Source organism: Echinops telfairi, unplaced genomic scaffold, assembly GCF_000313985.2.
Source record: "Echinops telfairi isolate 266 unplaced genomic scaffold, ASM31398v2 ScPeMD7_22;HRSCAF=79, whole genome shotgun sequence".
NCBI classification, from domain to species: domain Eukaryota; kingdom Metazoa; phylum Chordata; class Mammalia; order Afrosoricida; family Tenrecidae; genus Echinops; species Echinops telfairi.
In genome coordinates this window covers 2,212,797-2,233,218 of record NW_022103919.1, presented here as the reverse complement: position 1 = coordinate 2,233,218, position 20,422 = coordinate 2,212,797, and the positions used below count along the sequence as shown (strand labels likewise).

The 20,422-nt window shown below is 46.7% G+C and overlaps 1 protein-coding gene and 1 pseudogene across 1 annotated transcript in view; both read right to left on the bottom strand.

Annotated features, from left to right (window-relative positions):
* The window catches only part of GARNL3 (GTPase activating Rap/RanGAP domain like 3), a 226,405-nt gene that overhangs the window by 137,424 nt on the left and 68,559 nt on the right, over positions 1–20,422 (bottom strand). Inside the window, exon 3 of the mRNA XM_045288510.1 lies at positions 12,453–12,522. Within this exon, the coding sequence (XP_045144445.1) occupies positions 12,453–12,522 (70 nt within the window). The remainder of the gene's footprint in view (positions 1–12,452; positions 12,523–20,422) is intronic.
* LOC115869138 lies at positions 20,035–20,417 on the bottom strand (annotated as a pseudogene).

Sequence of the window (20,422 nt, the reverse complement as noted above, 5' to 3'; positions counted from 1 at the left end):
GGCCGGCTGTCATCTTACCAAGAACTTCTTGAATGGAATCTTCAAGAAATCATGGGAAGGACAGGCACGGAGAAAATGACACAAGTCACACAAGAAATGGAGTCCATAAAAGCAAACTTCAGTTTTCTACGTCTGTCCCTCCCTCTTCAAGGAACCAAATAAGAGATTCTTAAGGAATAAAAAGTCACATGCATAATGGAAGCTTGTAAAAAACTGCGCACTTCGGAGCCCATTTCAGATGTACCAAAGGAGAGCTTGAATTTTAAACAAACTCTTCAAATGATTTTTATGCTCCATACAATTTGAGGAGTAACTTAGCAAAATGACAAGCTCAGGAAGCTCTTGCATGAATGACAACCTAGCCCATCCAACCAAAAGCCACTGCCCATGAGTCCATTCCACCTCCTCGGGACCCTGTAAGACAGAGCAAAGCTGCCGCAGAGAGGGTCCCAGGCTGTCGATCCCAACAGAAGTGGATTGCCACGTGTTTCTCTTACAGAGCAGCTGGTAGGTGCAAACCACCATCGGTTCAGAGAGCAGCCAGGTGCTTTCCCTACTGCACCAGAAAGGCTCCTCGCTGAAACCCACTAGGGCTAGAACGGGGAAACCGGCACGCTCCCGGTGCTGCACGGAGTTCCTGGCTCACATCCTGCTTGAGTTACAATGAACTGTGCTTGTGACTCCCTGCGGCTGCTCGCTCTGTTCCGGTACTTCTTCCTGTTATGAATGTACAACGTTAAAATGTACCTGTAAGTTTATATGCTATGTTTCTGAATCCCCCCCCCAAAGACAAATATCTAACTTATAAAATATATTGATACTAAAAGGCAATAATAATGAGAACAAACCAAAAAAAGGTATTCGACTTACATCAGATCCTACAGAAGGAGTTATTAGAAAGGTACCTGGTGGTGAGTCAGGGATTATCTGCAGATGTCTGTCCTTGGACAAGTTAATTTGCCTCTCCAAGCCTCAGTGTCTTAGCTATAAAGTGGTGTGTGTGTATGTGTGTGTGTGTGTGTGTGTTAGTAATAGTATCTAGCTTTCATCAGGGAGATGTACAATTCAAATTAGTTTATATACATAAAGCACCCGGACATGCTGGCACTTGGATGTGAACACCATGGGACTTAAGAGCAATTTGACCATGACATCTATTTTGTACATAGGACTAAGATGATTTTATAATAGACTGGAGATAGGGCATGAGATCTGAAGAAGGTGTATGGAATGATGTTCTGGTTTTGGAATTAATAACCGAAAGGAGTGTAGGTTAGGAGTTGGGAGAAAGGGATGGTGATGAATTCAGCTTTGAGCAGGCGAGGCTCAGGTGCCAATGGGCCATCCCAGTAGAGCTGTCCAGGGTGAAATAGGAATAGAGATTTGGATTGAGTTTATGGATCTGGAAATCACCATTTTAAAGGCAAAAAAACCCAAACATAAGCCATGGACATAGGAAAATGTGACTTACCAAACAGAGAGAGAGAAGGGGAGTGAGACGGAACCCCCGAAGGCTGTCAGAATTGAAGGAGCAGGTGGGAGAAAAGGAACTCCTGAAAGGAGCTGCGAAGGGGAAGCAGGAGGAAAACCATAGAGCGTGCAGGAACAACATACCCTGTTTCCCTGAAAGTAAGACATCCCCCGAAAATAAGACCTACTTACAGTTTTGCCTCAGGCTGAAATATAAGGCACCCCCGAAAATAAGACCTCCCCCAAAATAAGGCCCCCCAAGCTACCGTAACTCTGGACTCTGGACCGTAGAGGCTCCACCGCGCAGCTCACTATTGGCCGTAGCATAGCCGGAGCAGACTGGAAGTGCGAGGTCTCTTTTAATAAAACAATAAAACAATAAACAATAAATGTGTACCGTATTCTTCTTCATGGAAAAATAGGACATCCTCTGAAAATAAGACCTAGCACATCTTTGGGAGCAAAAATTCATATAAGACACTGTCTTATTTTCGGGGAAACAGGGTAGATGCCAAAGTGGAAGACAGTGTCATCAACGCCCTGCAGAGAGGAAGGAGTCTGAGGCGGCGTCCGCAAGAGCGGTGCGGCAGTTGAAGGAAGGGAGGCCTCAAAAGGAAACCATCAGAAGGGAAACTGTGGAACCATCGCGGAGATTTAAAAGAAAATTTGGCGCCACCCCCCCAGTAATAATAAAGCCTTTCCAGAAAAGAAAAATGTAGAAAGTGGCGGGAATGTACACCCAATGTCATTAAGTCTTTACATTCTATTAGGCAAGCGCGGTTTGAAACTAGGTTTTGAGAGGACTGCAACATAGTGATACCCGCTATAGCCCAATTAAAGAGCCGAGGCCCAAATGAATAAAATCCCTTGTACACATAAGGGATCCGAAGTAACCGCTTTAATTAAATGGGTAAAATAGTTCAATATAAATAGAAGCAGATGAGTGGTGGCTTAATGGTAACAGCAGGGCACAGCACTGGGAGCCCTTGCTGGTAAGTCAATCATGATGGTTCCCCTGGATTTCTGTATGATTTTCTCTGAATGTGCTTAGTAGGACAAAAAAGGTCCACAGTTGTTCGTCTTTCTAACAAAGAAGGGGGGAACCAGCTTCAACCGGTGGACTGTGTGCATACCCTACACAGTAGACTTGCCCCAGGACAGGAAGAAGCTGAAATTCTTAGTGTGGGGGCACAGAGAAAACCTGCATGCAATTTCAAATGTGACCAGATGTTCAGAGCACCTGCGGCGAAAGGTTAATAAACAGATTAAACTCCTTTGTAACTTTGAACAGCCCCAAAGTAGTAAGAGTGTGGATGTGGCGCATTATCAGATACCACCATTTTAATGACAGACTTGCATAAACTCAAGCGTGAAAACAGCTGCTTAAAAAGCAACTTTTGGAAAATGGAACAGACTTTCTATTCATGCAGACAGTGCACAAAAGTACGAGGCCTTACATCCGTTCCTCGCTTCCCAATGGGGTCAGATTCCAAAGACCAGACTGCTGTGTCAAAGCTGACATTATGGGAAGGAATATCCAGGACAATCACAGCTGATGACAAACCCGAGAAAGACGACATCAGGATGTAACTGCCAAACCACTGACTATCGTGGCCCAGCCTCGTGGACCCCCAGCCAGCATAGCACGACTCCTGCCTCCTACTCTAGGGCTTGTGACCGGCAGATGGGCATCGTCCAGGTGCAGGATAGTAGAGCAGTAGATGTGAGCACGCGGAAAACAAGATCTGTTTACTATTGTTTCCAATTCAAACCGTCGGATAATGAGACAGTCGGTAAGCGAGGAGTCGGGGTATGTATCAAGTTTAAAGTTTCTTCTTGCTCCCATCGATGACACATACTTTTGCGGCTGGTCCTACTAATCCAAAAGTTGAGGGGCCACACGGGAAGACACAGAGTGGAGCAAAGATCACTTGGGTACAAGCAAGCACTGAGGGCAAAGGCTAGGATCAAACAGGCACTCAAAGCCTGTGTGTTTCCAGCCACACATGAGAATTCTGCCTCCTGTGTATCTAAGAGACCACAACTAAGGTAGGAAATTGTCCCTCGCTTTCCTGTGCTTAAGACCTGACCAAATTAAAAAAACAAAACAAAACAGTGTGTTAACAGTTTGTACCTCTGCTTATATAAAATATAAACTATGATAAGTTGATCAAACTTTGAAAGTGTTTCTAGTGTTTAGGTTAGAGTTACAGTCTTAGAAACCCACGGGGCCAGTCCTCCGCTGCCCTAAAGGCTGGCTGTGAGTCAGAATGGCTTCAATGGCAGGGACTGAGACACTGCCAGAAGATCACGAGGGTCAAAGAACAAAGACCTCATGATATTCACGGAAGGTGAGGGAGCCAGAGCCTGTGACCTGAGCTGGGGTGGCAGCAGGAGCAGGGAGCAGCATGGGGGTCCACCCAGAGGAGAACAGACGCAAGGGATGCAAGCCTTGTGTGGCCACCAGGACAAGCGCGACACCCGGAGGGGGAAAGGCCCGTCTGCAATTCTCGTTGTGAAGCTGGAGCGTGAAGAAGTGACGTTCCCCGGAAATGTCCGGGGCACTTGTTTGGTTTTCCTGTTTCGGCTGGTGGATCTGGTACAGGTGTGAGCCCCAGCCATCCATGTGATTAACACAGAGCTCTGTGCTCAAGATGGTCACCAAATGGCTGAGCAGATGCTAATTCTCCCTCATCTTTACGGATCCAAGGAAAAGAATTCATAAAGTCACTCCATACCAAGACGGGCGGTAGAACCAGCCATTCGGTGCATTAGACTATCATCAGTGGAGGGGGCTGGATACAGAAACATTTTGTTTGTTTGTTTAGGTCCTTATTCATCATAATACAAGATAAAAAGACAAATCAGCTTTCTGCCACATATCTTATTTAAAGAATAAAATCAGATGAAGAGCTCGGGCGAAGGGAAAAATCAAGCATTGGTGAAAAAGAAGAGAGTGACATGAGGATGTGTGTCAGGAAATCCTACATGGCTATTGCAGGCAAGGCATGAAGAGTACTCTGAGCTTCCTAGAGACCACTGCAAAGAGGGACTTGTTGACAGGATTCCCACTCCCTATACAGTTAAAAGCAAACGGGATTCTCAGAAAAAACACGGTAGTTCATGGTCCTAAGAAAAAGGTCTTCTTAAAGGAGACCCACCACAATAGACAACAAAAAGACCTCAATAGCATCCTGCAAGAACTGTCTCCAAGGTCACATGGCTGGTGTCCTCTGAGTGCATCAGTGAACGTTAAAGGCACAGAGCCAAGGCGCGTGTGCACACACACACACACAACCAAACCAAACCAAACTAAACCAAAACCAAGCCTCAGAAGGGCCAAGACATTCCAGGATGCACACCTTCCCGACATGATTGCTGAAGAAAAATGTGAACATAAGCAAAGGCAGTGAAGAAAGCTGATGGTGCCCGGCTACCATAAGATATAGCATCCGGGGTCTTAAAGGCTTGAAGACAAACAAGGGGCCATCTAGCTGAGAAGCCCATATGGAAGAAGCACACCAGCCTATCTGACCACGAGGTGCAGAAGGGATCAGTTATCAGACATCAAAGAACTAAAAATCAGATCAGTGGGTGCCCACCTTCCTGATACGATCACTAAAGACAAAGGTGTGCGTAAGCAAAGGTGGAAGAAAGCTGATGGTGCCTGGCTATCAAAAGATATAGGGTCTGGAGTCTTAAAGGCTTGAAGATAAACAAGAGGCCAACTAGCTCAGAAGCAACAAAGCCCACATGGAAGAAGCACGCCAGCCGGTGTGATCATGAGCTGTCGAAGGGATCGGGTGTCAGGCATCAAGGAACAAGAAATCATGTCATTGTAAAGGTGGGTGAGAGCAGAGTGGAGACTCAGAGTCCATCGGTAGGCAACTGAACACCCCCTAGCTGAGGGGTTGTGGGGAGGAGACAAGCCAATCGGGGTGCAGGGTAGCAACGATGAAACATACAACTTTCCTCTAGTTCTTGAATGCTTCCTCCCCCCCAATATCATGATCCTAATTCTGCCTCATAAATCTGGCTAGACCAGAGGATGTACATTAGTACAGATAGCAACTGGAAACACAGGGAATCCAGGACAGATGACTCCTTCAGGACCAGTGGTGAGAGAGGCGATGCCTGGAGGGTGAAGGGAATGTGGGGTAGAAAGGGGGAACCGATTACAAGGATCTAAATATAGCCTCCTCCCTGGGGGATGGACAGCAGAGAAGAGGGCGGAGGGAGACGTTGGACAGTGTAACTTATGACAAAATAATAATAATCTATGAATTATGAAGGGTTCATGAGGGAGGGGGGAGGGGGGAGAGGGGGGAAAATGAGCAACTGATACTAAGGGCTAAAGTAGAAGGCAAATATTTTGAGAATGATGAGGGCAACAAATGTACATATGTGCTTGACACAATGGATGGATGGATGGATTGTGATAAGAATTGTACGAGCCCCAATAAAATGATTAAAAAAAGAAGGGCCAAGAAAGGCCAGCCAAGTGTTTGCAGCTTATGTGTTTTGGCTTAATCCAGGCGTTAAATGTAAACCATGTAAGGTATAGACATCTTTTTGGGTAATTCCTCATAAACATTCTTCTTACGGCCAAGCTTTGGGTAAAGCTTGGACGGAGAGGGTTTGAGATGTTATCTTTGAGCAAAGGCCTAGAGCAGAGCTACTGTGTGCTGTTGATGAAGGATGAAGGGCCCTGCTGTAACAATCAACATCATTTTCTCAGAAAATGGTCTCCCAGAGGCAGCGCTAGAAAAATCAGATGAAGCAATTCCGCGCAGGGGTTCTTGGGTTTCGCCTCGCCCTCTGCTGTGAGTTGATTCTAGACTCACAGTGCGCCTTTAGGGCAGAGGAGAGATGCTCCATCGGGCTTCCAAGGCTTCACATCTTTATGGGAACAGACTGCCTCTTCTCTTTCACACACAGTTTCTGGACCTTTAGGTTAGGAGCCCAACGCTTAACTGACTGTCACCAGGCCTCGTTTGGAGTTAGCCACATCTGGGTTTAAATGTCAGCTCTACCCGTTTCTAACGGTGGGACCCTCCTGGGCTTATCAGCTCAACAAAAATCCATTCCATCCCCGCAGATGTCTCAAGAGCATCCAAAGGGCCTGGCCTGATGCAACTATTGCAGATGGTTCGCCGTGAGGACCCAGAGGGGAAACGTACCCAAACGCACACTGACCGTTGTGTGCTAAGTACTCAGTCAATGCTGCTTCGTCATAATAAACCGAAGAATCATCACAGGAAAAGAGCTCTGGTTCCATTCTACTGCCTGCATCGCTCTATTCGTAAGTCCTCCGAGTTCTCATTCACAGAAAATGGTGGCAATAATGTTATCCTGGAAAGTCCCAAAGTCAGCATACCAACCACTCAGAAAGGCCTAAAAAATGTCAATAAAGCAGCTACAGTTTTAAACCGTGATTACCTGCTACCAGAATGCTGCCGTGCAAGACCCTGTCTTTCGACGGATCAGAGGAAAAAGAGGACGTGTTTTAGGGAGAATGCGTTGTAAGCCAATAAGCAGAACTTTATTTAAGTAATCCTTCTCAACTCCATTTGGGGGCATCAAAGAGGCTTGGTTTTCCTTCTCCTTCTTTATTTCTAATGGGTTCAGCTACGCTCTAATTTCAACCATTACATAGGAAGTAACTGATGCGAATCATCGTTTGGAGATACAGCAGTAAATAGGCAGCCAGGGTCCTTATTTTTAGGAAGCTTATATTCTTGTTTATGATGTTAAAAAAACAATGAAGGAGCCGTGATTAAGGGCCCACCAGTAGAGAAAGAATTTTTCACCACATGCTTTTAAAGCCTCTCCTGGATGACGGGAGTGCTGTGAACACATCGTGCGGTCCCGCCCCGCTCACGGATGGCCTTTGAAACTGACTTTTGGCAGGGGAGGTGGCAAGGACATGGGGTGCTAACACCATGAGTGCAAGAGTGAAGACAATGTTCTAAAGCTGATTGTGATGATGACTGGACGGCTCTTCCTGATGTGACGGCACTATGGAATCCTACGATCTGTGAATGATATGCCGAGAAAGCTGTTGGTGCAAAAAGAGAAACTGACTTTTGTCTATGCTTTCTTCAGAGACCCTTGCCTACCCACCAGCCTCGTTGAGGGGATGGGCCCTGGAGGCTGTGCTTATACCATGTGACCCCACCACCCTGAACACAGCTGTGAGAATCAGAAACCGAGACCTGAACCCAGAGGTGCCAATCCTCATGCATTCTTTTCTATCTGGAATTTGAAATCTGAATGCAAAAATTCACAGACTATCATGGGCGATGGACCTATAACATCAGAGAGGTTTGGGGGTGGGGCACAGAGGGTGGCAAATAATTCAGTACCAAAAGCGCTTAATGAGAACCTATAGGGTCATTGATTGGATGGCAGTGAGTTTTAGTATGTGCCAGGCCTGGTGCCAGGGTCTAGAAATACAATACCTCTAGCAACCAAAACAGTGGTTTAAGAAAAGCAATACATTTAGGTTGTGACAAGTGCTATTAAGAAGGTAAATAGGATGCTGAGTTGGGAATCACAAGGGGAGGGGCGATTTTAGATACAGTGGGGAGGGGAGCCTCTCCAAGCAGGTGGCATGTAAGCTGAGATTACAAGAGACGTGCTGGGGGAGGCCATTCATTTTAGGGGGCCAGAAAAAACCTCCGTGTACTCTGGAGACCAAAGTGTGGCAGCAGGGGAGTGGCAGGAGAAGGCAGAAGGCATAGCAGGAATCACACACGGTCATGGGGAACTCGGTAAAGGACTTAGACTTGAATTGCCAAGGGCAGCTACAGAAGGGTGTGAACAAAATACATTGTGCTGTCAGCCTTGAACAGTCCCTCTGGCTGCTGGGGAGAATGGGCTGGAAAGGGGCCACGGTGGAGACAAAGGCAGCTGGCGCGCTGAGAGCAGACTGGTACAACACGCAGAGAAAAGTCAAGTTGAGAACGCAAGGGCCAGAGCAAAGAGGGAACGAACTGCTGCTGCCCAGTCACATGAGAGCCAGCTGTGCTTCCTGCCCTTCCTTTCTGGGAGATTCACCACCTCCTTTCAGGAAACTGTCCTCAAGCTGGACTGGGTGGAGCTCTGTTTCTTGCAACCATACACTCCCTGAGGATGATCAGGAACACAGCTGGGATCCAGTTCAGCAGCAGCCTGGGAACTAAAAGTTGGAGGCAGTTGGCTTACAAAGTTAGACTATGGCTTCAAGAGAATAGAAAATCTGTGTTTCTGACCCGCGGGCCCCCCCCCCGCCCCCCCTGCCCCCCGCTGTGACTTACTGAATACATGGTTTGCCTTTACTAGAGGTTGTTGGATGAGGGCTAAGAAACCTTCCCATAAGTCAGTGGAGACCTGAGCATCCATGCCCCACTCTATTTACACCCAATCGAAACTTAGGGAACTGCGCCCCTGAATCTGCCTCAGTACCTATATGGATGGCCACGCTTAGTTCTTCACAAGAACTCATTATGCGGGCTGTCCCTGCATTTCAAACGGGATCCACTCCTAGCTGCGTCTATAAGAACGTGCAGGTCCGTGGGAACAGGTGCACACAGCCCTCCTCTGGCCTGGTGTTAGTGCAAGAGAAGACGCCAAGCCTTTGGGGTGATTTGAAAGCGGCACATGCTGCAAGCGAAGGTGATGGATGAGGAACTTGTCTTGAGGCAGGAGGAGTTCAAGCATTTCAAGTGAGGGCAAACTTATATAACACTAAGAGTTCCTTCTGGGTAAATTGGACGTTCATAACCCAGGGACGGTCTGTACCTAATTTGTTCAAGGTCAAGAGGTTTTATGGCAAATTTTCAATTTGAGAGAATCTGAGTAAGTCTGTGTCCAAGATTTACTGGGTCCTCAGTTACTGTGTCCAACCAAGTATAAGAAAAGTTAGACCTACCTTTTTTTCCCTCATGAAGAGAGAAGACACAAGAGTGTTTTTAATTTACCGATATTCTAATGTTCAGATGTGAAGAAATGTCTCTTTCCTTAAAACACTGGAGTCAGTCAGAATCCCAAAAGGCCTCCAGGTATCTAGGAGTTTTGCTCTTTCCCAGGTTTCTTGGCTAGTCCAACTATCAGTGCATATGTCTTTTATAACAAAGGAGACAACCAGAAACAACCTAATTTTATAAAAGGAGGAAAGCGTTATAACAATAACAGCATCTCATTATATTGAGCTATCATGCAGTCATAAAATAGTAACTTTGAAGACTATACAGAAAGAAGATATTTAGAAAATACAGTGAAATTAAAAAAGCAAAAAACATTTTTTTAATAAAAAATTTTAAGTTTAATTAAAAAAAGAAAAAAACATACAAAGTTACATATAATTAACCAAAGAAAAATTAGATCTGTAGCTATAAAGATAGGAAAAGACTGAGAGGGAATGAAAATAATTGCTGCATAAAGCTGGTAAAGTTATGTGGGATTTTGAAAAATATTTAAGTTTATTATATCAAAATGTCATAACATTATTAAAATTCCATCATAAATACACACACAACACAACACACACTACTCCCTCCAAAGGAAAAATTTGAACAAATGGATTGAAATTTTTCCATTCTTCAGTTGAACGAATGGAACCATTCATTGAATTAAACAACCATCATTAGCTGCCTCATCAGGCTAAGGAAAATTGATGATGTGTATTGAATTCTCTAAGGCAGAGGTTTGGTCCTGGGACCCTGTTAAAAAGGCAAATTCTCAAACCCTCCCCCAGCCCTACTGGATCAGAAAGTTTGGCGGTTGGAAGCCAGCAATCTGTGATTTAATAAGCTTTCCAGGTAATTCCGATGCCTGCTATTCTGTGTTTTCCAAAAGAACCCATTGGTCCTACTTTCCTGTCTCCACAAAGCACCGCTTGCATCACGATTGCTAATGAGAGTTCCACAGTCCTCAGTAGACCGAGTCCGGTCTTCATCTGACAGGCAAGGTTCCATATATGCTACTGATGTTGTCTTTAAGACTGCAGCTAGTTGACATGGACTGAACTTTTAAAAATGTCCTATTTTATTAGCATTTCTTTCACATATCATACAACTTAATCGTTCAGTCATATTGAGAAGAGCTGTGTAATCATCACCACAATCAAGTTCAGACCACTTTCTTCTTGGAACATGGACTGCGTTTATGTGCCAAGTGCTTAATGCGGCTCATCTCATTTAATTCTCATAAGAACTCTGAGGTAGACCAAGACCCTCACTTCATAAATTAAAAAATACTGAGGCCAGAAGAAATCCAACTCCTACAGTCAATCAATGATGAATCAAGAATGATGTTTGAACACAAACGCTTATGCACGAAGACATTAAGTAACCTGACCCCATCGCAGGGCCCAGGAGTGGTGGAGCTGGATCTCAAGACGGATCTCTGTGATTCGAGTGGCGGCAGTTTCCAGAACCACAAAGCCCTGCCCCTCTCTTGGAATCGATCAACCAAGGATCATGCTGTTGCCCATAGCTACTGTTGGCCCTTTTCTCCACCAATCCCCATCCGATTGCTCTCCAAGAGGCCTTCCACGCCGCTTTCTCCATAGCCCTTCCAGAAGGGACCCCTCCCTCCTTCTTCCCAATCCCCACGGTGCTTTAAAGTCTCTCTCTCACTGTATTGCCAATTCCCACTCATGTATATGTGCCTTCACGCGAAGTCAGTCTCTCCGGTGTCACCAATGAGTAATGGATAACACGCATTGTGAATAACTTCCTTCTTTAGACATTTGAGGTCTTTATCTGCTCAGCTGGTAGGCAGTAAGTTCCTTAAGAACAAGGGCCCAAACCCACCGCTAGCGAATTGATTCTGATTCATCGTAACCCTATGGGACACGGTAGAAGTGCTCTGTTGGGTTTCCAAAGTTGTGAATATTTACAGCAGCAGACTCCCCTCCCATGTCTTTCTCCCTGGAAGAAGCTGGTGGGTTTGAACTGCTGTCCTTTTTCAACAAGGGTCCTCTTTTTATTTATCTTATATTTTCAGGAATACCCAGCCCCTAGGCCAATTACACATGTGCTTGAATTCAAGTGGAATGCTCCTGGTACACAATTCTGGTATACATTTCTGTACCACTTAAGCCTCCCAAGAATGCAGCTTTATACTGATGGTCAATAACTGGGAACCATACAAATGAATACCAAAAAAAAAGCACCATTTTTTTTTAGTAAAATGATTAAAAATAGTTCATGTTCTTAATAGTGTTAATGAAGCAATATAATTTTATGAGCATAATTTCCATGCAACTAGAAAAATATCACAATCTGTCTCTTAAAAAAACGAGATACTATATGCCTTTATTATGCCTCATTTAAAATGAAAACATGCTATTTTTAAAAACCATAACACAAAACCCCAATGTCTCTCATTAAGGAAAGTGTGGATATACTCATTCCCCAAAATCTATCATCTGTGACCGTATTTAATTCAATCAACATACTTTTCTTTTAAAGATCATTTTATTGGGGGTTCTTAAAGCTCTTATAACAATCCATACATCAATATGCTTTTTATCAAGAAAAAATCTTATGAATATTCCAATTCCTATTAGACAACCAGCAAGCAAAGGTACAAGAAACGGAACATGTAATTGAATAATAGCCACGCCCTGAAAACTCGATTTAGAAACTTTTAGGAACCAGGTCATTTAAAACCGGATGCTACTTTTCTTAATTCACACATCATTTTACTTAATTATCTACACCACCATTAACTGAGAAAAGCTCCCTGCCATGATCTATCTTTTAACACACCAGAAGGCACAGGCTTATGAAAAGTATGTAACGATAAAAACAAAACAAAACACATGGATTAAGAGGATCACATGATGTCAGCTTTTCAGTAGTTATTCATTCCAGCCCTGACACTGTGAGCCACATGGTCAAACAGTAAACATACAACAAAAGATCTGCCAAGCTTGGCGATCCTCTCTACATCAAAATCAATGTACTGCCACTGAACAGACAGTGTAAACTTACCAGCTCCACAGATCCATAATGTTTCCTACTGAAATCCCCACGTCTACAGCCTAGGTCTTCCGAGACAGAGCTGGAACAAAAATGCTTCATCAGTATTATACATAGCGATCCGGCCACAAACCTTCTGTAACACATCCACTACCGTTTGCAAAAAGGGGCTGCTATGGAGCAGACTCGCAGTGCCCCAGCTCCTCACTGCAGGGGAGCCTCCGTGCAACAGACAGAGTCCGCAGCAGCCACTGCAGAGCCTGCCTTTCATGGAGCTCTTAGTGGGAAGAGAAAAATGCCCGAGTCATCCCTGGGAGTATAGGCAGTGATTAGATTACATATTTAGCCATTTAGAATCGATTGCGATTTCTAAGGAAACCGGTGGCTTATAATTTAATTTCTGCTTGGCCAAAGGGGATAGAAACCCTGCAGTAAACTAGAGGCAGGGACAAAGCTGCTGAACCCGATCTGGCAATTATCTTTGGTTTCAGAGAGCCTCTTTGTCCCAAATACTCAACATAAAAATAACCAAGGAGACTCACTGCTATGTTTTAGATAGGATACATTTTTTTGCCCCCATGTCCTCCCCCACTTTAAGATGTTGAAACGATGATGTGAAGAATGATCAGGATTCACAGGAAACCTAACTTCCAAGTCACTTTCATTTTTTAACATTGCGGCAACTAATATTTCCCCCCAAGCCCCAAGAAAAAAGAGCAAACGAAAAAACAAATCACATGCGTTGTTGAAGAACGATGAAAACAGGGGCCCAATTGTTAGTGCCCTTACATCTGGGAGGCACAGGTACACACTCAGAAAGCACCTTAGCTAGTTAATATAGGAAAGACCCCAAGCAGTACTTACGATTCACCAGGGGGAGGTAAATACAGTCAGACCAAGTTTTGTTCTAATAGAAGACACGCACGCACCTCTGCTAGCGCACTGGAAATCAATCCGCATAGGGGTCATAGCCCAAACACTGGGGCTCTAGCATGCCCAGGCAGGTGCGCTCCGTACCTTTTCATCCTTCCTTAAAAGGGAGGCTACATTTTCTAAATCATAGCCCTCTTGGCACCTTCGGTCAGAGACCCACTCGGCTGTTTAGCATCCACCAACGGGCTCTGCCAGGACACACACCACGTGACGGCCGAGACAGACAACAGGAGGGAAATGAGCCGAGAGGCTCGTGGGATTCTGCACCCACCATGTCACAGGGTTGGTGGAATTAGTCTGATGTGAGAAATTTAACCTTTCGTAATCCTCGCTTCGGTGGCTGAGCGTGTGAGAAGAGTCAACGACGGCAGCTCAGAGCGGGGTCCAGGCGGCCTCCCGCTTCTCGTGACACGGTTTTTCTACCAGAGACGCTCAGAAGGGTTTTTAAAACTTCCCTCAACAATCTGTTCTGGTTTATGTCCAATATGTCCCCTCTGCCCAGTTGCTCAGTCCACCTGGCAAAACCCCCCCACCCACTGAGAATATTGTCATTGCCTTATGTATCAGTGCCACGATCCTTCCCGGGAGCCCCGAGTTACCAGGAGATGGTGGGCTCCTGAGACGAGTGTGCCCACATGCCTCTGGCATGGGCTCAGCGGTTCTGACTGGATGCGCTGCACCACCTTCCCCTTGCTGTGTGCCCAGCTCTCAACCCACCTCGTCAGTTTGGCCAGGCCCACTAGGCAATCAGCAGCAGCGGGGGCTTCCAACGCGAATGAACAATGACAAGAAAGGAGCAAGGATGCTGGGCTCTGGGCCCCGCCCTTGCTGCACTTAGTACCACTGAGGGGCATCTAAGACCCAGTGCCACACAGTAGGGGCATCCCGCTGTCCACTCTTCCCAACTCTGCTAATAGCAGACACAAAAAAGGGATGACAGCCCTAGATATCCGAGCAGCCCCCTCCCTAAGAAGCCTCCAAGAAGGAAAGGGATGCGCTATGAAAACAGCCAATGGCGCTGTAAAGAGAATGCCCTGGCTAATTATATTTCCATCCAAGATGCACAGATACAGCACTCGCAATGGTGGCAGCTTGGCTGCGCTATACTCCGATGGGACGTGTTTCTCGGGTCCTAGAGGCACCCACACCAGCCATAAAACCACTCCCCGCTCCCTCCCCAGGCTCTGGGGCCCTGAGGAGTGCAAGTGGAGGGGTCACCCGGAGCTCCCAGAGCACAGAGGGCCAGCGGGTCCTCACCATCTGGCCCACTGTCTGGCACAGAGCAGGCACACAATGCATGTTGGTTGCATTAGTGACGGTATTTGTACATCTTTGGGATCTTACTAGCCAAGGTGTAATAGTGTCCCTGTGAAGCCCAGGGCAAACAGTCTCAGCTGGCAAACCAATGGTCTGTAGACCATCAATCCAGACAGACCTGGCCCAGGAGGCACACAGTCCTGCATAATCGCCCAAACCTGCTCCCCTTCCCTCCTGGCCTCTCAGCTAGACGGCGTTTCTTAGCCCCTCTTGGCGTAAGCATGACCCTGCGCTCTGGCCCGTGGCATCACTCAGAGGGACAAGGACCCCACCGGGTGACACTGCCATAGGAGGTGATGCCACAAAGATGGTCGATAAAATGTCTAGTATTTCAGCGGAAATTTATTAATTATTTTTTAAATAAAAACATCCCTGTAGTTAGTGTCAACCACAAAACGAGTCTCCGAAGCCCGGCTTATGTGTAACCGCTGATCTGCCTTTTGACCCTTCTCCTGGGCTGTCGCCCGGTGACGGGGCTGCGTGCTCGGTCATGAGGTGTCATCGGCAGTGCTGTGAGCACGCGCTGTTGTTCTCTTTGGTGCCAGCGTTTGCAGAGTCACGGCTTTTGCCAACTTTCTGGTGTTTTAGCGACAACATTATGATCATTAGTCTTTGTGAACCTGCACCGGTAGCTTTTTTTCTCTCTCCAAGAATGAAGCAGTAATGAAAGGCACAGAAGGAGGAAAACGATTTTAAAGGCTGCTGCCCAGTCACTAATGTTATAACTAATCACGGTGTCATTTGATGTAGAAAGATTTTACAATTCTGTGGTTGGTATTCACATATTCTAAGAAATACTGGACATCCCCTTATGGAAGGGTCGCAGGGAGGAGACGAGCCAGTCAGGGTGCGATGTAGCAATGATGAAACAGACAACTTTCCTCTAGTTCCTAAATGCTTCCTCCTCCCCCACTATCATGATCCCAATTCTACCTTGCAAGTCTGACTAGACCAGGGGATGTACACTGGGACAGATAGCAACTGGGAACACAGGGAATCCAGGGCGGATGATCCCTTCAGGACCAGTGGTGTGAGTGGCGATACAGGGAGGGGAAAAGGAGAAAGGGTTGGAAAGGGGGAACCTATTACAAGGATCTACATGTGACCTCCTCCCTGGGGGACGGACAACTGAAAAGTGAGTGAAGGGAGACATCGGACAGTGCAAGATATGACAAAATAACAATTTATAAATTATCAAGGGTCCATGAGGGAGGAGGGGACGGGGAGGAAGGGCAAAGTGAGGAGCTGATGCCAGGGGCTTATGTAGAGAGCAAATGTTTTGAGAATGATGAGGGTAACAAATGTACAAATGTGCTTTACACAATTGATGTATGTATGGATTGTGATGAGTTGTATGAGCCCCCAATAGAATGTTAAATATAATAATAATAATAAATAAAAGAAATAATACATATAAGCCACTCAGCACTATAGTTATCACACAGTAGTCTATGGTTAAAACTGATAATAAATATTCCTAAGGCTTCTGTATGGTCTGATACTGGAGGAGGCTCATGGAAGGTGGGTGACAACATGAGTTCCCAGATCACGTGACCCTAACCTTAGTGACACCGCTGGCTCCGGCCAAGAGACCATAAGCAGACTGATGAGCACCACGTCTGGACATGTCCTATGCGAGGCCCCTTCCCCTGGGCCACTGAATGGAGAACAGGGAGCATGCTAAGCACCCACAGAAGGGCCGTGCTTCAAGGTGGAAAATCCCCTAGGTGTCTGAATGAACAGTACCAAGAACATCTGCATTGGAACATGATGTGAGAAGGAAACATGGAGTGGTGCTCATCACATAGAATTTAGGCTTAACTGTTCAAGTAGCTGGGTTACACGAATTAATAAGGAAGTCAGTGTGTGAGGAGGGGTGCTACCACAGCAACAACCTAACATATATGGCACCAGCTTGGTAGGCAGGCAACAGCCAGGGAGGGAACTGATCTCAGAGGCTGGAAAGATGGAGATCTATATTAGGATGCTACCGACTAGTCACATTTTCGGTAAAATGCATACCTTTAATCATTTAGAAGGTGGTCCGTGTGCCCTCTGAGCCTGCAGCTCTAGGGGAGGGGTTGGGAAGCGTCTTGCTTCCTGGTGGATGACTTATCTTGCTTCCTAGTGGCTGACTTAGCACTAGGATTTCTGTTTTTACAAGAGACTAGCCCAGGCAAGAATTGGATACCCATCCAATCCAGCAAGATAAAGGGAATAGAGAAAATCCAGAGGCGAGGAGCCTCATAGGCTGGGGGGAAAAAAATCCCTGTGTCTGGACTCCCAGCAATGAGAGTGCTGGCCAAATGGTGAGTGCCTCTCTCAGAGTTAGCGCACCCACAGTACCCAGGTAATCCTTGTTCTTTCATCATCCACGGGGTGAATGGAGAAGACTCTGAGGACCAAGAGGGATGAAGCCACAACAGGAAGAAGCCCTGGTCCCTACATGCTCAACTAGGTTTCCAATTAGGAATACCTTCACTGAGCTATGATATGTGTGAGAAACAATTTATATTGTTTTAAGTCAATCACGAGTTTATCTAGTGTAAGAGTCCACTTTATCTTAATGGCGATCGCGCTCTGTAAGTAACAGAAACTCGTATAAGAATATCTCACCTAAAATGTCCTCAGAGGGTTGGTGGGCCAGGGCGACTCTGTATGCGGGGTCCAATCCTGCCCACTGTCTGTGTTTCAAACAAGGTTTCATGGGAGCACAGCAGTGCCCCGTTGTTATAGGTGGTCTCTGGTTGCTTGTGCAATATACTAGGAGAATCAAGTAGTTGTAATAGAGAGCTATCAGGCTGGCCGAGCCCAAACTATTTACTACCAAGCCCCTTATAGAAAGTTTGCCAATTTCTGCTGTATATCCTCACCAACTGCTATTGTTGATTTCAAGACTCTCAATAAACTGTGATTAGCATGCCAATAAAAACACTCTCTGGAAATGATTCTCCAACTTTAGAGCTCATCAGACTCCCTTGGAGAGCTTTCTAGGAATGCAGATTCCCTGGCCCTGGTCCCAGGGGTTGTGATTCAGTATGTCTGCCCTTTTAACCAGCAGCTGGGGGAGTCCCAGAGCAGGTGGCCCAGAGTCAAGGCTTTGAAAACATGACTCTTGCAGATGACATCGGAGTCCCCAGGAAAACTACTCACGACTCCGTAGCCCTTCTATAAGGAAGGACAAAGCCTCGATCAAGTTTTCTCTGAATGTGAGGAGGGGATTCATTGCTGGTGTCAGTCTCAGACACAGGTTCTTTACCTCCCTTTCAGCTCTGGTTCCCTCATCTACAAAATGTGGTTGATAACAGCATCTACTTTGTAGGGTTATTAAGGAAGAAAAAGCAAATGCAAATACATTCCTAAACAGCAGGTTATCACACGATACTTATTCAATAAGTGGAAGATCTTATTAATGCTAAGGAATCCTACTATTGCGTCGGGCGGCTAACCCAAGGTTGATGGTTTCAACCCACCAGCGTCTCTGAAAGAGAAAGATGAGACTATCTATGCCTGTGACAATGAGCAGTCTCAGAAACTCTGCACAGGATCGCTGTAAGTTGGAATCAACTTCGTGGCAGTGAGTTATTTTTATTAGTCTTTATATTTTATTAGTATCTTTATCATGCTATTTTTATTATTAATATCAGTTCTTCTCTGATTGTTAGGGAACTGAGAAGGGGAGCTCTGTATAAATCACTAGGTTTTAAGTGAATCTTAAGTCAAAGGTCTTTTGGTTCCAGAAGCAGAAGCCAAGCAGCAGGTGTCCCGGGGTGGGGTCATGGGCTCAGCACTGGGTCTCCTCCCTAAAAGTGCCAGCTAGTAGTGCCACCCAGAAAATACTTGGGACCCACTGTTGCCATGACTGGGGAAGAAGCATTTGGAAGCTGGATCTAGTGTGCCCTTAGTACAAGTGGCAGGTGCCTAGAAAGAACCTGAGAGTTTGCTCACATGCAGGGTGTGATCTAGGCTCTACGTATAGATCTTCTGCTTTAGGAGCTGAATGCATGAACACGCTGGATCATGCTTTGTAGGTATGAACGGTGCCGAGACCCTCCATCCACGTGAAAGCTCTAACTATGGCCTGGGAGAAGAGCAAATACGTTCAGCTCCACACAGAGCCCAGACACGCTTCCACTCTAGAAGTTTCCCTGACGGCAGGCTCAGACCCTCCAAAGAGTCAAGAGTTATCAAAATGAGTAATTTTTAAAAATCATTGTATTGGGGGCTCATACAATTCTTATCACAATTCATCCATCCATCCATTGTGTCAAGCGCATTTGTACATTTGTTGTCATCATCATTCTCAAAACACTTGCCTTCTACTTGAGCCCTTGATATCAGCTCCTCATTTTCCCCTCCCTCCCCAACCCTCCCTCCTTCATGAACCCTTGATAATTTATAAATGATTATTTTGCCATGTCTTACACTGTCCGACGTCTCCCTTCACCCACTTTTCTGTTGTCCGTCCCCCAGGGAGGAGGTTATATGTAGATCCCTGTAATCGGTTTCCCCTTTCCATCCCACCCTCCCTCCACTCTCAGCACTGGTCCTGCAGGGGTCATCCGTCCTCGATTCCCTGTGTTCCAAATGAGTGATTTTTAAGAGAGAGCCAGACACCCTCCAAAGGGAACCCAAACTCAGCGGTGTAGGTCCTCGCTCAACTGCTCAGCGATCAGAGGCGGACACTCCCTGCTGAGTCAGTCTCAACTCAGAGCCCAACAAGACAGCAGAATTGCCCCTGGAGGATGTTTGTTTTGCATTTAAGAGGCAGGTGATCACACCCCCCCCCACCCCCGCAGGGATTCAATCTTGGTTAGCAGCCGAGTGCTATAACCCCTGTGTCACCACGGTTCCCCATGACTGACCAAGCCCCCCACTACCACGGAGTCGATTCCAACTCACAGTGGCGCTGTAGAGGGTTGCTGAGATTGTAAAGTTGTACAGGAGCAAATAGCTCCTGTATGATGGTGATGGTTGCACTGGGTGCAGCTGCCTTAGCTGTTTTTTGCTGTTTAGGAGTTTTATTGTAGGATGGGAGTCTCAGGCGTGTGGCACTGAAGGACAGTATGGGGGTAGGACCCTCTGTAGAGTGCCCACGGAGCCCTGGTGGCGCAGCAGTGTAGCACCGAGCTGCTCACAGAGGTGGGCACCGAAAGATGCCACAGCGGACTTCGGTAAGACCCTCCTGCGGCCTTCTTGTTGGTCCTACCGGTCTGTCGGTGTTGAGACGGGACCAGGTTTGCTTTGGGCGGTGTCGAAGCGCGAGGTGACCATGGAGTGTAACAGACAAGCATGACAGGGCTGCATCAGACCCCCTGTCGGGAGCTGTCTCTTTACTGAGGGCTCAGTTGTCAGGCATCATGGCGAGGCGGGGGGCCTTGGGTGTGCTCAGGTATGGGGACAGGACGGAGCTGGTGTAGGTCAGGCTGCCGGAGATGCCATGCCGGTGGAGGAGTTGGCATTGCTGGTGGGGCTGCCAGCTGAGGGCGGGGACAGGGTGGTCAGCACCACGGTCCCCTCATCCAGGGAGCGCTTGTAGGGGACCGGGACATCCTCTCGGAGCTCCTGGAAGGCCACACAGGCCTGGAATAACCAGACGAAGGTGGAGAAGAAAGAGAAGGCAATGGCCGCCTTGGCGCTGCCGCTCCCCAGCAGGAGGTTCGGGCGCTGCGAGTGCTGCCACTGGTTGGCCAGGAAGCAGAAGCCCACGGACCAGACGCCGACCCAGAGGG